Below are 17,838 nucleotides of genomic sequence, written 5' to 3' on the forward strand. Positions count from 1 at the left end.
TAAACTAACTAATAAAACTACAATTCTGCAAGATTTTTCAAGAATTACAGACAGCTCAATATGAGAATATGACAGCTATTCCTTGGCTATGATGACTGATACTCTGGCCATTGGAAAGAAATCAGTAACTGGCTACCCACTTTGTTGGCACACTGATTTAGATATACGATCATGAAAAAATAGTATTTAAGAGTAAGGCAATGAAACAAGGATGATGGCAAACTACCTTACACCATCTAGATATACTACTCTCTTAAATTTAAATATACAGTAAGATGAGTTTTGCTCAGACAATTCAAATTTGAAATGGAATCTTAAGAAAACTGGATTAAAAAAAGGGAAAAGTATAAATGAAGAAATTAAGTTATTCCATACAGCTGTGAAGCAACAGATATTATACTAACCAATGACAACCACTAAAGACAAAAATGTATACATAGATACATAAATATGTAAGAATTTATAACTAGATTTATGTCACACATCAGTTTTAAATTCCCCACGAAAGTTTTAAATTTGCATGTGTAATAAATTAATATTACCTAATTTTAACTATATTATCATTCGTAACTATAAATGGCAAAAGCAGTCACAGCTCACCTGAAATTTAAGAAAAAAATATGACGTGCAGATTTGATAGATGGTGAAACAGAAAGTGACACGTGACAAATTAAATTTTAAATTTTTCCATTATTTTTAAGCATTAAAGAATAAAACATACATAAAATATTTTAATTTTAATGGATTTTTTTAGGAAATTATTTGCTTATTGATCTTTTCATTCAAGGCAGAATATACGACTTTTGCATAAGGATGACAGAAATGCTAAATTATTGAACAAGCTATACAGGTGGCCACCCAGGAAGCTAAGTTTAATAGGGTTGTTATTAAGATATTTGTCTAAAATTAACTTAAAAAAGCATATTTTTCTCGTGTTCTCACTATCAAGATGCCTTCTACCCAAAGATAACTTTCTCTGGCACCAGTTAACCTAATGCAACTTTGCTCTAAGAATTGATTGTACGAGTTCAAATATTGTTATATATAATCTTCAGTGATACACAGACAAAAATGACTGAACTGTCGAAAATGTTACTGAAATTGGCTTGTAAATTTTGTCTTATCTGCTGCAAAACCAGACAAAATAAATACCTTTAACAGTCTTGCAAGAACTGATCAGCACATTTTCCAGTTGCTAAACTCTATCCTTGAGGTACTGGTTTCATCAGAGTAGCCAATGTGAATGAACAATTGGCAAACTCTAATGCAGATAATCTTTATTGTTACAAGATTCAGAAACTTCCTGAATAATGACAGAGGGTTATCAAAGCTTTAGTATCCACATTACCATCTTGAAGTGCTTCAACTAATAACTCACATTTAATTCATTACCCTTAATGAATATAATCTTAATACAACAACCTGTTTTGCATGCAGTAATCCAAACTGGAAGATTTTTGGCAGCAATGTGTCTGCACCGAAAGATACATCAGACCAATAGTAGTACTTGATAGATCGTATTATTATCGAAAGATGCATCAGAACTCATGTTTAAAGAATGCAATTAACATAGATACACTTTTGTGCTGCCTTATGTTTTTTTCCTTATATACCCTTAGAACAGAAATTTCAAAACCATGCCAATGAAAAGATTTTTTTACCAAGTTCTGAAATGATCAATACAATCTTAGTTAACTAAAATCTATATCTATAAATGCTCAATGTTACATTTTACACAATATAATTTCTTTGTAAAACACACAGAACAAATGCATGGAATGAATATAAGCATTACACTTGAAAATGAAACTCAGTGTTACCTTTATTAGCCTCGATTTAATATGCTCATCATACAAAAACTGAGAAAATATCTGGAACTTTTTTCTTAGAAACTGATACACAAAGTTCACCTGAAATAAAAAAAAAATCAATCAGTTCAAATAATAAGAAATAAGCATTAACAGTACATAACAGAAAGGATAAACTTACTGTGGTATTCATAACACCAATTCCATGTGTTCTTATTGAATTAGCAATGTGACGAATATTAATTGTATTCAAGTGTTTATTGTTGCTTGATCGTTCAACAAATATCTAGAAAGGAACATCAAATATAACATGCATCATGTAATAAATACAAAAATAAGCAGACATATATTCTACCTTAAGATAGTAAGATTGAACATTTCCACCATATATATATATATATATAAACATACATATATATTACACGTAGATGAATTCTCATATTCAATTCTGAATTCCAATAAATAGAATTTTGATTTCCAGAAAATTCAGCAAGGCAAATTCAACATCAGTTTTTCCTTATACGAAAATAAATGGTTGAATACAGTAAATTTATAAAATATTTCAACTGAAGAAACAAATTTACTTAGTTATTGAAATCATTTGGCACTCTCTTTCTACAAGACACGCAGATCGCAGACTACAGCACATTTTTTGCTGAATTCAGGACTGCTTTTTAATATTAAGCATTAAATTCTGTGGTTCAGTTTAAAATTACATGATGTATCAAAAATGTATTCATCTGCAACTTTTATATAATACTTTTATATATACTTTTATATAATATAGTGTTCAAACCTAAATACTCTGAAGCTGATTTGTTTACATTCAGTGTAACAAACCAGTGTATTTGCATTGAGAGCATGCAGGGATAGGTTGATGAAAATAGCACTTTAAGATACTTCCAGCAATATACTAAAAAGAGAGGACCAAAGAACACAAATTTTCTTTAACTCTTTCAAGCCCTGGATTCTGAACCTTCCCCCAAATAAGTCTACAAAATATTATTTACAAAATATATTACAAAATATATTAGTCTACAAAATATATTAGAAAAAATAAGTCTACAAAATATTATTTACAGGTGTTAGAACTCCCTTGCAACATATTAACAAGTTAATACTTGAGTTGTAAAAATTAGGATGCCAGAGCAATTGCCACCATCGGTCTCAAGGTAAACAGTCCAATGGCATATACTTGCCAACCTATAACACTCAAAAATCAGGAGATTTTTCACAATGTTAAAAAGACTCTTTAAATGATAAAAATGGTTTTTAATAATGAATTAACTTTAAATAGTTACTAAGTCTTAAATGCAAGCAACACAAAAATACCTTAGACATAAAAAAACATTTTTATTACTTGCATTGTAAAAAAAAAAAAAAAAAAGACACTTTAATCAGTTTTTGTACAAAAATTATGAACAGTGGCAGATTTTGCTTTTGTTAAGAAAGAAACTTCATAATTTTGTTCATAGCAAATGCCATGTAGGCCTGCTTTCACTAATAAAAGTTTTCCTAATGTGTCATCACTAATATTAGATCTAAATTTAGTCCTCGTTTTCGCAACAACACTGAAAATCCTCTCGCACTCCGCATTACTAAGGGAAACTGTCAAGATGGCCAACATAATTCTAGACAGTTCACGATATTTTAAAATTCCATCAGCACCTTTCAGGTTTCCAATTAAACTCCACTTGGTGTCAATCCTAGCTGATTTTATAACTTCATCTAAGTTTTCTAATTGTAAACTGCAAAATTGCGACTGCAGTATATCAGTGGCACATCAATTTCATCATCTTTCATGACTAAATGAAGTAACACAGGAAATCTATTCAAAAAGTACCTTATATCAGAAAAAGATGCATATCATCATCTTTCATGACTAAATGAAGTAACACAGGAAATCTATTCAAAAAGTACCTTATATCAGAAAAAGATGCATTTGCTAGAGCAGAAACATCACAAACTTTAGCATGCAAAATCACTTCATTGTTGACTGGAAATATATGTAGTATGTAATCACATACTCGACAGAAGTAACTTCTAACATGAAGATAAAACTTATTTTTGTCTTCTTTTGAAAGTTTTTCTACTACTTTTGTAGTTGCAGCTCCTATTACCAAATCTTCATCTTTCTTCTGATTTTCTATTTCACCATAAATCACATCATATATAGAATTACAAGACAAAACACAGACTGGTTTTACAAACTTTGATAAAATGTCTTTAAACAGATCATAAATCATTGACTGCAAAACATCAATTAATGGAATTCTGCTTTGTAGAATTGTGTTAAGAACATCGAATGATGGCAAAATGAATTGTAAAAAAAAAAAAAAAAAGCAAAAAGCTTTGTTAAGGTCCGAAGAAAAAAACACAAATATCCGTTCCTCACAAGATAATCTTACAGTAATCGGAAAATATTTTGTGTGTTGAGCAATTTTTTTATTTTGAAAGAAATTTGTATCAGCTTTATGCTTATATTTTGCAGTATTATTTTGAGAACTGCCAGTTGAATTGCTGAATGATGCAGAAATTACTTTATTTTTCTCAAACCTATTTTTAACAATGGAAGTAGTAACTACATCTCCATTTACTTTAGGTATTTTATAACTTTCAATAGAGCCTTTTATCTTAACTCTGGAAGCATTTACTTCTTCTTTAAAAAATGCAAGAAGTGGGTTCCATTGATCGAGGATTCTAGATAAGCATTTCTTTAAAGACAGCCAGCGTGTACACACGTTTCAAAATTTTTCTCATTTCAGTATTATGCAGCTGTTGGAACTGTTTCAATTTTTCCTTTCTTTAAGAACTCCTTTCAAGATAATAATAAATATCAACAATGTGTTCATCCACATTTACTGGTAAAGAAGCTGCCCCTTTTTCAGCTGCTAAATTTAAGAGGTGACCAGTACACCTCATAATCTGCAAATCTGAATTTGCCTTTCTTAAGATGCCTGCAACACCAGTCTTCAAAGCCTACCATTACTGGTGCATTATCGGCACCAAGTGCTAAGAAATTATGCAGAGGGACTGCATTTTCTTTTAAAGTTTTAATAGGACAGAAAGTAAACTGCACTCAATTTCTGAAGACTCTTGATTAAAAAAAGAAACAACAATTGGATACAGTTTTGAATCGGTATTATTGCTTCCGTCCGTAGAGAGGCAGAACAGACCTGTTTTAATGCAACAATAACTAAAGATTTATTTTTCAAAATCATTTCTTTAACAATTGCACCTGTTTTGGTCCTTGCACTTGAGTATTTCTTAGCGATTTCACTATCAGGAAACATTTTTCTAAATAAAGCTGCAGCGTGATTCGATGCATTCAGTGGCAGGTTGTGTTCGAAAAATTTATAAAAATTATTTAAAAATATAAATTTAAAAAATAAATCATAAAAATAGGAAAATTTCATTTGGAATAAACCTAAATTTTGAAATACGAAAGCCAGAATCAAATAAGTTTAATAAAAAAAAAAAGAGATTAACAAATATATATCAAATTCAATTAATATTGAGGAACTAAAATTTTAAGACCTAATTTTTTAAAAAACTACTCGTGCAATTTTTACAAAACTTAGCAGTTTGGCACAATTTGAGTCCTAGAATCGAAATCTGGGAAAAAATTGCATGTCATTTCAGAAAAAGTCCAATTTTGTGTCAAAATACTTATATTAGAAGAATTATATATATAAATCTAACACATATTCTCAGTCACGCTTTCGAGACATGAAAAATGCAAGTTGAATTTTGTCAATCGGCCCAGTAGAATGGGAGACGTAGAACTGTCCCATTTTTTTTCACAGTGTACATGATAAATACATAACATATATATATATGTATATATGTCATGTTTTACTGCGCAGATGACGGAATCCGGTACTTTTAATTTCTGGCCTCTGAAGACACTTTATTCCATAGTTGGAAGAATGAACAGATAAATAAAAAACTTGCAGATATGGCTGTTTCGAAACATAATTTCATAGTTAAATGCAGTAATTTCCAGGTACATGGGTCATCTTGAGCAGGTACGTAGCAGCATGGATCAGAAGTGTCTTGCCAGAATGAAAGTGTAAGCAAGAAGAAAGTAGCAACTCAGAGGAAGAAAAGAGGGAGTCCAAAAGTTTCAGTTCCAAGTTAAAAAGTTTTTGTTTATAATTAGATAGGGTATCTGCATTAAGCATTACATACACTCAAGAGCCAAAACATTATGACCACCTGTCAATAACGAGTTGGGCCACCTTTGGCACGCAACACAGCTTCAACCCACCTTGGAATGGATGCCACAAGGTCCTTGATAGATGGCCGGAAACAGATTGTACCAGATGTTGTAGCAACGATCACGCAAATCCGAGATATTGCGAATTGGTGGTCTTTGATCTCTGAGCTGCCATCCCATGACATCCCAAATGTGTTCTATCGGACTGAGATCCGGTAAGTTAGGCGGCCAGGACATTAACTGGAAATCAGCATCATGTTCCTGAAACCACTCCAACACAATTATAGCCTTGTGACACAGAGCGTTGTCCTGTTGGAACATTCCATTTCCAGCTGGAAAAACAGAGGCCATGTAAGGGTGCAACTGGTCCGCAATGATGTTCAGATACCCTGTAGCATTCATGTTCTGCTCTACCACAAGCACTGGTCCCAGAGACACCCAAGAGACCGTCCCCCAGAGCATAATACCGCCACTACTGGCCTATATATGACCTATCGTGCATTGAGGGAGCAACTGTTCGCCTGGAAGACGGCGTATCCTGACACGGTCATCAGCGTGATGAATGACAAACCGTGATTCATCTGACCAGGCAACTCTCTCCCACTGATCCATGGACCAGTCAGGATGTTCCCGGGCCCAGCGCAAGTGCAATTGGCGATGATGCTTGGTCAGCAAAGGCACACGAGTGGGACGTTTGCTGCGTAGCCCCATATCCAACAGTGTCCGTTGAACACTGTGCTCCGATACTTTTCTACTTGGCCCTGCATTGTATTCAGCTGTCAGCTGAGCCACTGTCTACTGCCGGTTTGCTGTCCACTGCCGGTCCACTGTCCACTGCCGGTTTTCCTTCACCATGCGAGTCAGTCTCCGACGACCTTTTTCTTTGATACCATGTGGACGTCCAACACCATGTCGTCTACTGCTGGTTTCACTGTCATTCATCCACTTTTCATACGTACTAACTAACAACTGTAGATCGCGAACAACCCACGAGTCGTGCAGTTTTGAAAATGCTTGTTCCGAGCCTTCGAGCCATTACAATCAGCCCTCTATCAAAGTCGATTAGATCCGCAGCCTTTCCCATCACACACAGAATTAAGTGAAAAAATAATTCTTCAGATTCTCCAGCAGCAGTTAAATACCACTTCCACCTGATCACGTGATTTCCACGTCATCAAGGCGCGTTCATCGCAAAATGTGGGGCTGGTCATAATGTTTTGGCTCTTGAGTGTAGGATTACATGATTAATTTGAATGATGCAGACTTATAGCACTATTTTTAGGACCGAGAGACAGGAAGTCCCCAAATTAAATGAAAAATAAAAGACGCTATAGCCAATTAAAATTAGAAGTTTGCTTTCATATTTTTTATCTTAATCACACACACACATATATATAAGAATGAAAAAGCAAACAAAACATTGAATTTACAAAACATGAAAAAATTAGATTAATGTAGCAGATTAGATATTGACAGCAAGAGTTCTGGTTAAGTATCAAAATGGCTGATAGAGATGATGAGGAGAAAAAATGAAAAATTCCTTTATATTTCAATCTGAGAAGTAACATCAGCTGATATGAACTATGGAAAGAAGCATTACATGTATATATAGTGTTCTGTTCAACAAATACAGAGTAGCATTACATATTTCCCTTTACACAGAGGCATAATTAGAACTTTTAGAGCCTGGAATGATCGCTGAATTTGCTGCTCTTTTTAGTCTACAATAAATAACTCCACAAATATCCAAATGACATGCAGAGCAATAAATTATGACTACATTTATTTTTGAAGAAAACCTTTTGTTTCAAAATTACAAAAAGTTTTTTTACTACTAATATTTTTGGCAAAACCATTAGTTACATTGTAGAGGTCTATCTGATTGCTCTTTCTGTTACATATACAGTAGAGAAAGAATTCTGAAATGTGAAATACACATATATAGTTCTTAAAAAACATTTCTTAAATAATTTTTGTTTTGAAAACACTTTTCACACCTAGCAACATTTATAGTAATCGACAGAAAAGTTGGCCCTAGTATTACAATATTTGGAACTTTGCTCTGGAGATTGCATTTTAGAATTAATTGCAAAAATCCAAAAATAATCCTTTTTAACATTTGTGTTTCAATCTCACGATCCAAGATGATTCCGAGATGTTCGATTGAAATAAAACTCTGAAATACTTCTTTCTTAATGAGGCAATCTTCCTTATGACTGTCACTGTGATCATAATTTATTTAATATTCGTAATTTGTATTTGAAAGTTTCACTGAAAAAAAAAAAAAAAAAAAAAAAAACTAAAGTATGCAGCCGTTGAAATCATTTGGTGATTTCTTAAAACACTATCTAGATTAAAAATAATCTTCTTCAGAATTCTGTATAGCAAATTAGAATCTAATTGAATCAACTGAAATAAGAATCAACTGAATAACCACTATAAAATAAAGCTTCAGACAAAAAATACCCCACTAAAAACTTGCTGCCGATCTGGATCGCCCCCTTCACCCCTCCAGATAACTACAGCATTTCCACATTTGACCTTTTTGTCTCAATGAGAAAACTGGTTGAAGATAATAAGTACCCAAAATGTGGTAGTGAGACAAAATTAAAGAATTATTTGGGAGCATTTTAGTAGCATGGTTAGAGACAAAATTAAAGAATTACATGGGTGCATTTTAGTAGTATGGTTAATGCTCTACTTCAATATACTTATGTTTTGAGCAAAATATTGGACTGTCGCAAAAGAAACAGCCGATTTCACCGACAATTGAAAAAGGTGACAATAAAAAGATTACAAGTTTAATCAAAGTAATCCATAACACCATCAATGAACTGGTGCCAGCATAACAGAGTCACTGCTATCACTTTGATCAAAAACAATGTCTCTGGAAGTGAGGAGTTCCTCTATTTCTTGATATATTGACTATCAAAGCATTTTTTGCACAAAAAATGGCTCAAGTCTTAGAAAAAATTATATTTTCTTCAAGAAATATCAAACATATACAGGATGGGCCACAATTTTGAATCTCAAATGGCAGATTTGCTGCATGATTGCCATTGCCATATGCAGTTGGCATTACTTAAAGCAACAAGACTCTCATGTCAATTCGCAAGTGATGGTTGCTCTACTGCACATTTGTACAGCATCAAGCAGCATTTATTGTTTCAACTCATGGAAGGAATGAACAGGGAATACAACCAGCAAAAAATAACCATATGGCAAACATCTTTGGATGGAAAGATGACTTTGAATCTAGAAGTCCTTTCTAGAATATATTTCACTTACAACCACTGTAATGAATGTGTATCATTGTCAAAGAATATCCACTGCTCCTTCACTGTCACAATTAATTGTAGTAACCATTCTTCTTTACTTTTTAAGACAGAAGATTTCCAAACAATGTGCTCTGTTCTCATCAATTACTGTGAGACACCCACTCTTCAAGCTTTCTTACTTTTCCTGTTGTACATTTATAGCATCAAATTACACAAAGTGAGAGATCTTTTGTACAGTTTATCATGGATCTGATTTGATTAAATGATTTATTTCATTTAAATTGATGGAGGAAGGGTGACAGCAAAAGCATTCATTTTGAAAAATGGACATGCTGCCAGCTTATTCATCAGGATTTGAATCTCCACTGATCTACCAGTGTTCAGCAACTTTACAATTTGGCCATCGACGAGGTCCCTGGTATTCTGCGAAAATTATTTATTCAGTACAGGAAAGCCATCTCACATCACAAAATTAACTATTCAATGTATTCAACTGCAGAAGAAAGCAGTGAAAGTCATTTAAATCCTGTTTCTATTAATAATCATTCCTATCGATATGGCACAGAGCCGTCTGTTAGAGAAATTTGATCTAAATAATTTTTCACTCCCAACTACGCTTTGTATGACTTATTTTGTGCAAACTGCACTGTTTCTGAAATTCTTATGAGTTTTTTGACTACCTTCTAGTTTTATTTGGCATAATAAATTACATTGGTAATTTCTTTTTCATTTTCAGTTATACAAGTAACTGAATCCATTTCATTTTGCTGTAATAGTTTGTTGTAAATATTCATATATTTTAATTATTGATACAGTCAAAAGTCGTTTATTCGGACACCCATAACCGGAATGATCTATAATCCGGACCTCGAAGCTACAAACTTTCTGCGCGACGCATGCGCGTAAGACCTTTATGGCTGCGAATACGCGTGTGCGCGTGCGCAAAATACGTTTACAAATGTGCATTTTTTGTATAACGGACGGTATAAGCTAAACTAAAATTATCTAATTCAGTTAATGTTGCAGATTGCGTTGTTCCTTAATCTTCGAATTGGATTCGGCTTATTATTTTTTGCATACCGTTAGAGCAATTTTATAAAAGTAAGCTTGAACTTTCGATTATGTCAAAAAGAATTTCCGATATATTTTTACTAATATGTAAAGGATCTAGAAAGCGAAAGTATGTTTCAAAGTCCATTAAACAAAAAGTGGAATTGCTGCAAAAAATGGATAAATGCATATCCTTTGTTTATCTAAACTTTGTTTATCTTTAATGCCCTGGCACCCAATGAATTGGAAGTTGATCAGTCAGCACTATCCTTATCTTCAGGACAGATGTTTTTATTTTATTTGGCTTATAATTCCTTACTAAATGTAGTATTTCATCTCGATATACTCCATCTTTGATATGATTTAAATCAAATTCCTCGTCATTATAATTCGCTTTCGATAGCGAAGAAAGTGACAGAGGTTATTGAAAACGAAAAAATTTCGATTGACAAAATTAGTCGGTATTCTCGACACAACAATTATAGGACTTGAACAGCGGAACTTTGTAACTGAACAAGAAATTATGTCTGTTTATAGAATTAAAGAGAATGTATTATCACATAAAAAAACGAAGCAACTTAAACAACTTACATTGAAAGAAATGTTTAATAAAGTAAACAAATAAATATTAAGCTTTTTTTTTTTTGTAAATTTTGATACCCTTTAAATCATAATTGTTCTTTATTTCATAAATTACGGTTTCATATTTTTAATTTTATAATTTCTGCATGCCATCTTACTAGATTTAAACTGATGATCTATAATCCGGAAAAATCGATAATCCGGAATCGCCGAAGTCCTGACGAGTTCGGATAAACGACTTTTGACTGTATATATCTATGCATACAAACCCACATTTTAAACTACTGCAATCAAATGACATTCAAATTACACATTTTGATATATTTAAATCATTCTTGATAGTTAGTGTTTTCTTATATAGAAACTATTTAATAAAATCAGTTAAAATTAACACTTTATAAACAGAAGTCCCGGAAATTGTCCATACCTGATTATTTAAATTGTACAGGTAATTTGACACAAACAGGTGAATATTCCGCATTATTTCAAGCACATCCAGACCCTAAAAATATTTAAACAAATATATTAAGAGCTACTCAAAGAAAAAAATTATATAATGGCATATGTCATGTAATATTGAAATAAAATACACTTTATTCTTGATGAATTTTTATTACACATCAATAAATCTTCTAATTCAAATTCTGAACAGATAACATATATCTTCACACTATACAGAATAATTTCTTTCTAGTGGTTTTGTTCATTTATAATTAAAGGTCTCTAATTTGAAAAATGATTTAGATATTCCACAAAACTGGCAACTAAAACTTGCTGGCCCACAAGTTTGAATAATGTAGTGGTATAATGCCATATGAAGCAAAAAAATGCATAACCTAGGCCACACATATTCCTAATGTTCACTGCACTATTTGTATTTTGATCTCTGAGAGAAGTCAGCTTTCCTGACACTTACTGCTGTCAATTTCCTGGTACACTTGTTGGAAGAAAACACAATCAAACAGTAGTCAGATCTTCAAAACTTTTTTAATTTGAAATGGTTTTTTTTGAAATACAAAATTTTGTACTTAAGATACTAGACTATTACTACAAGATAAAAGTAATGCAACATAATCAAGAAGTATTATGACATTAAGAGGTACTATTTATTTTACAAGAGTAGCGTATATTCCATATGTTAGCATAATTGTAACTTCAGCATTAACAACAACAAAAATGTAATCTTAAAAAAAAAATTGCAGTAAAATACAACTATTAAACACATTCAAAAAATTTTTGAAACTGTAATACTTTTGCTGAATTATAAAATGCAAAACATGCTGAAATAAATTAATTCAAATTTTCATTGATATACCAACTAATTTTAAATGAGCTTTTAGATAATCAATCACTTGTACTTCAGAGTTTTCTTCTTATATCAAAATACTCTTATATGGAAAAAGTTTTGGAACAAAATTAAGGAAACTTTTGCAGAATCAATAACAATTCTGAAATATTCTCAAAGTACACATTAATCATCTGATAATGGAGGCCATCTTACATGACAATGACTAGCCGTATGCATAAAAGTAGTCACATAGCTGTGCTGCAGATGCAGTCAGAAGTTCTAGCAGCACTTTTGTAGTATTGTTAGTGACTAAGGTATTGGTCACTAACAACCTACTAACCATTAAACTTATGCCCAAATTTTGAGGAAAAACATCCTCGGGGAGCAGTCTAAGGGTCTTTCATCCTTCTTCGTCTGCCACCAACCTCTCAGGTGAACTTTCAGCTGACTGTGTATTTTGAAGCCTTCCTTGCCACACAGAAACTACATGCTTACATGCCCAGACATGCTTACAAACATCCATCCATGCCTTCTCCAGGATTCGAACACGTGCTCATCAGTATGGCAGTAAGCATCATTGACCACTGTACCAGATGGGTGGCTAAGCTGTGCAACAACAAAACCTTTATTATGTTATGATGCTTTTTAGATTAACAAAGTACACTCATAGCTTCAGTTCTTTAATGCCCTTGAAAAAGTGCCAATGATAAATGAAGCTGTTTCTCCTGCAGTATGTGTGATGACAAAACAAAATTTTCAACTGCATTTGGATTTTGTATTGTTCAAATTACTCTGGGCAGTGTGAAAAAAAGTCATGATTTTTTAAAATTTACATTGGATTTTCTTCCTACATTGGCTTAATTAAATAGTTACAACATACTCAATGTTTTCAAAGTAAGTAAATCCCTAATTAGCTAATACTAAGAAGCATAATATACATTTTGGCATGTAAATTAATATTATAATAATTAGGGATAATAAGTCCAATACTTGGATGCTCACTTTTCCGGATAATCTAATACGCAGACTTCTGAATAACAACAATAATAAAATTTTACAAAATGAGAACTTTTTTAAAACCAAGTCTAAGAATGGGAAATATAACATTTAAAAAAAAAAATGCACAGCAAAAGAGATTTTTCTAATAACTGAGATTCCTGTACGTCTTTCAAACACCTGCTGACTAGTAAATCACACAATAGTCAATGGCAAAATACTGATTGGTGTTAGTCACAGCCAAGCTTTCGGTCCTTGAGTGGTTGTGGAGGAGAGGGTCAAAATTTTTCTATCTGACCTAAACAATAAGTGAAGCTCCAAGATACATTTGGAGTGAGATGTTGCACATAATAATTTTCTTTTGTTGGCATAGCAGAGGAGAAAGACACAAAGAATTAGAGTTGCACTCTTCCTGAATTTTCTCATTTGATCCAGTTTATTATTTTTTGCAAGCTATTAATATTACATCCATCCTATAAACATTAAAATTCGTATTTTTGATTATGTTGAAGAGTTCGTAATTCTGAAGCTGTGGCAAGATCTGCAAAGCATATTTAGCACTCACTTTCCATAGTGGCCTTGGCACAATTCCTGCTTAAGAAAGTGATTTCAAAATTATGCAAGACAACAGTCTTATTTTGCATAGAGTTTGAGTGCTATAGAAGGCAAAATTCTCCAACTGATAATTTGTGAAGGAATGCGAAGAAGTGATACTAAATGAAGAAGCTATAACAAAAATGTTCTATTGCTATGATAGTCCCCAATCAGCTAACGGACAGTGAAATCTTTATGGTTGTAAACCCAGAAAATGTTGTTACTGATAGTGAAGAAAATGTCAAGGATGCTTTTGAGAATGAGAAGATTCCGAATGACAGTTGAGTGGGATTTCATGACATGGCAATTACAAGACTTGTACAACGGAACTTTGTAAATGAAATTATGTCTGCCTATTAAAGCAAAAATATTAGCCCAAAAAATGGAATAACTTAAACAACTTACACTCATAGAAATGTTTAATTAAACAAATAAAAATTAAGAGTTTTTTTTTTTTTTTTTTTTTTGTGTGTGTGTGTGTGTGTGTGTGTGAATTTTGATTCTCTTAAGATCATAAATGCCTCATCATTGTATAAACAACTATTTCATGTTTTAATTTTATAACTTCTACATGTCATCTTACTAGATTTAAAATGATGATGTAAAATCTGCAAAATAATGCGGCAACGATTTTGAATATGACTTTGTACAATATAAATTGCACAGAATTTTCCTAACTAGTACTATAAAAAACAATAAAATAGCTTTCTGGCATTAGTAGCTAACAAAGACGATTTAATCATATAGACTTATGTACACATAAAATACTAATACGTAAACCTACACACATAAAAAAAACTCATGTAATTATATCTTTCACATAAGTACAAATAAAAAACAATCAGAGCAAATATAACCACAGAAATGGCACTTAACATGCAATCTGCATAACATTCACAATCATATCACATTTGCATTATTGCCATTTGCAATCAATGCTTCAACTAACATTTCCCCCCCCTGCCTTTTTACCCACAAACTGATTTCCCAATTCGAAGTCCATAATTCCAGAAGTAGGAAACATTCTTTCAGTCCTTGCTGATGAAGATCTTACTGTGTGCTTAGCATGGCAATGATATTCAGTTCTCCCTCCCCCCAGTGCATTTTTTCATAACTGCTGTTGATTTCCACCATTCAAATATGATCATCGATCTGACTAGCTTATTTTCAGAGTTCTGCAGAAGGGTAAAACAAAATCAATAAATTCAGTTTAATGCTGAAGAAAACAGTATCTGCATACTTTTATTAATCCCAATGCCTTCTCCTTTTTTTGTGTTCAATTTTTTTTAGGGTTTCAACAACAAAAATAAAGAAATTTTCCCTTGTATGTGGTATTAATGATATACTAATAGTTTCCATTAAATGTACAGTTCCATGTACTGTACAAACACATATGCAAATTATTGGTTGATCATGAATATTAGACCAACTCTCTGGCATTATACAACAATAACTCCATTAATTTTATGAGACAAGAATTTTTTGCACTATGAAATGATGCATTTGTAACATAAAAAAAGTACCTACTTAATGTTTTAAAGAAGGTCTTTTTACATTATAAAAACTTAGCACATGCACTACACATTTTCAATTAGGGCACTAATTGTCAGAGTTACACAATGGAATAGACATACTTGTTATATAAATAAACTGAATTATACCTTCATCACAGGGATAACAGCGTTTATTAGGAGAATGGAAAAGTAAGCAATAATACAACGATCAATATTACTACGACTAATACAGAACCTGAAGTTCTATAGTTGGCAGACTGCCCAAAAACATAGATTACATAATTTAATGCTCAAAGAGGCGAACACAAGCTAATAAAAGAAATCACACTAATTATTGCATCTCGAGACATTTGGAGGTATAAAATAACAACACCCCTCCTCAATAATTAATTCTTAATAAAACAAAATAACTTAAGATGCATAAAAACAATAAATCAATATATAATATGAAATTACATCTTTAAAATAATCCAAGGTTTTGCCTAAAAGTTTTATTTTGTTTGCCCTAAAGACTATCCTATTGCTCTTTCATATTCCTCAACTTTACCATAAGTTTTTGCATCTTTCCTTTGCTTATAATATCCTAGATCAATAGGAAACATAGACACTTGGCAATCAGTCATGTGATACTGTTTCAGCTTTCTCAAAATGTAGCTTGACTGGTCTAGGTAGAATATTCCCTCGTTGACATATTGACAATGCATGCCTAAATAGTACTGAAGATTTCCTTAATTTTTCACCGAGAAATGTTTACCAATTTCGCTTAAAAAATTTTCAAGTGAATCTTCTGTGCTTGCTGCAACGACCATATCATCCACATGTACAGTGATGTGTAGAAACCCTTCTTTATCCTGTCTTGTATATAAACAAGGGTCATTTTGACTTCATTCAAATCTTATGCTTAAGAGAAATTTCATTAAGTTTTCTGTTCCATTCATTGAAACCTTGCTTGAGTCCTTGCTTTACAAGTTTACAAACTTTATCACCTTCTTCAAATCTGGGAGGTTGTTTCCTGTATATATCATGAGATAAATCTCCATTTAAATATGCTGATTAGATATCATAATGTCTTACTGCTAATTTTCTTTTTCCTGCTATGGTAAGAAGCGTTCTCAAAGTAATTAAGATACAATAACATGCCGAATAAATATTAATTTAGAAGTCAAACACAATAACACACCAAACAAATATTAATTTAGAAGTTATAATGCTGATTTTTGTTGTTTGACTTCTAAATTAATATTCTCAAAGTAGCTAGTTGGCTTGGCTACCGGAGCAAATACTTCATCATAATCACGACCATATTTCTGCTTGTATCCTTGAGCAACAAGTCTAGCTTCATATAACGAAATACTTTTCCTTTGCAATCTTGTTTGGACTTGTATACCCATTTGCAGCCTATAATGGTTTTCCCATCAGGTGCATTCGTAAAAATCCATGTGCCATTCGCCTTTTGGCTTGCTTCCATTTTTCCTTATAATTTTAACTGTCATGCCTGAGATATGTCACGCCCGAGTATTACTCGGGGTAATTTTTTTTTTGAGTGCATCGTATTGTTATACCCGAATATATATCGGGAGACGTTTATTTTGGCTTCATCTCTTTGTCAAACCCGACTGTATCTCGGGAAAAGTTAATGTGCGCTCAGTTCAATAGATGACAGCACTTTATTGAAGATTTCAAAGGTTAGAGGTTATTTGGTTCAAGGTGCATGGGATCTTTTTGTTGTAAAATAGCGTCCAGTTCATTGAAACGTTATATAGATGATTTAGATTCTTCAACCGAAGATGAAGGATATGTGTTTGATGAGCAGTATTCATGATACTTCCATGGTCAGCCTCAAAAATAAAAAATGGAGATATACTCGAGCCGAAGATTGTTTTAATTACGGTCTAACTATGGGTGGTGTAGATCGCTGTGATCAGGAAATATCCTTTCATCCAACAATCCGAAAACGTCAGATAAAATATTATAAAAAGATATTTTTACATTTACTAGACAAGGTACTCTGGAACTCATATTTGCTCTATAAAAATGTAGTTGGGAAACGTATTACATTTTTAGAATTTCGAATCCAAGTTGTAGAAGAGCTTTTACATAAATATGATGATGATGCAGCTTCTGGACAAAAGAATGTTGGCAGACCACCTACAATAGATAACCCTGCCCGTCTTACTGAACGACATATTATATCCCATTTTTCTCCTATTCCTGCGAAACGTGAGCCTACAAGACAGTGCAAAGTGTGTTGTTCGAAAAAGGATAAAAATGGGGAAAAGATAAGGAAGGAATCATGATTCTGGTGTAGTGATTGTGGAGTTGGTTTGTGCTTGGAAAAGTGTTTCCAGTTGTACCACATAAGGCTGAATTACTGAACTACTAATAGGTATTCACTTATATTTATTTATGTTTTAGAAAATAGTTAATTTTTTTTATTTTTAGAAAATAATGCTCCACTAGAAGCGAACTTTGCAACTGCCATGTTGAGTGACAGCTGCCTCAAAGAAAA

At 32.5% G+C, this 17,838-nt stretch overlaps 1 protein-coding gene across 4 annotated transcripts in view; it reads right to left on the bottom strand.

The window, feature by feature from the left end:
• Positions 1 to 17,838, bottom strand: part of SWIP (strumpellin and WASH-interacting protein) — a 228,808-nt gene that overhangs the window by 61,607 nt on the left and 149,363 nt on the right. For all 4 annotated transcript variants that reach the window (XM_085807262.1, XM_085807263.1, XM_085807261.1 and 1 more), the window contains 3 exons: positions 11,365 to 11,439; positions 1,990 to 2,094; positions 1,821 to 1,910 (listed from right to left, as the gene is read on the bottom strand). In XM_085807262.1, the coding sequence (XP_085663388.1) occupies positions 1,821 to 1,910; positions 1,990 to 2,094; positions 11,365 to 11,439 (270 nt within the window). The remainder of the gene's footprint in view (positions 1 to 1,820; positions 1,911 to 1,989; positions 2,095 to 11,364; positions 11,440 to 17,838) is intronic.

This window comes from Stegodyphus dumicola, chromosome X1 (genome assembly GCF_044657685.1).
Source record: "Stegodyphus dumicola isolate Sdum_Otavi_A_Nest chromosome X1, ASM4465768v1".
NCBI lineage: Eukaryota > Metazoa > Arthropoda > Arachnida > Araneae > Eresidae > Stegodyphus > Stegodyphus dumicola.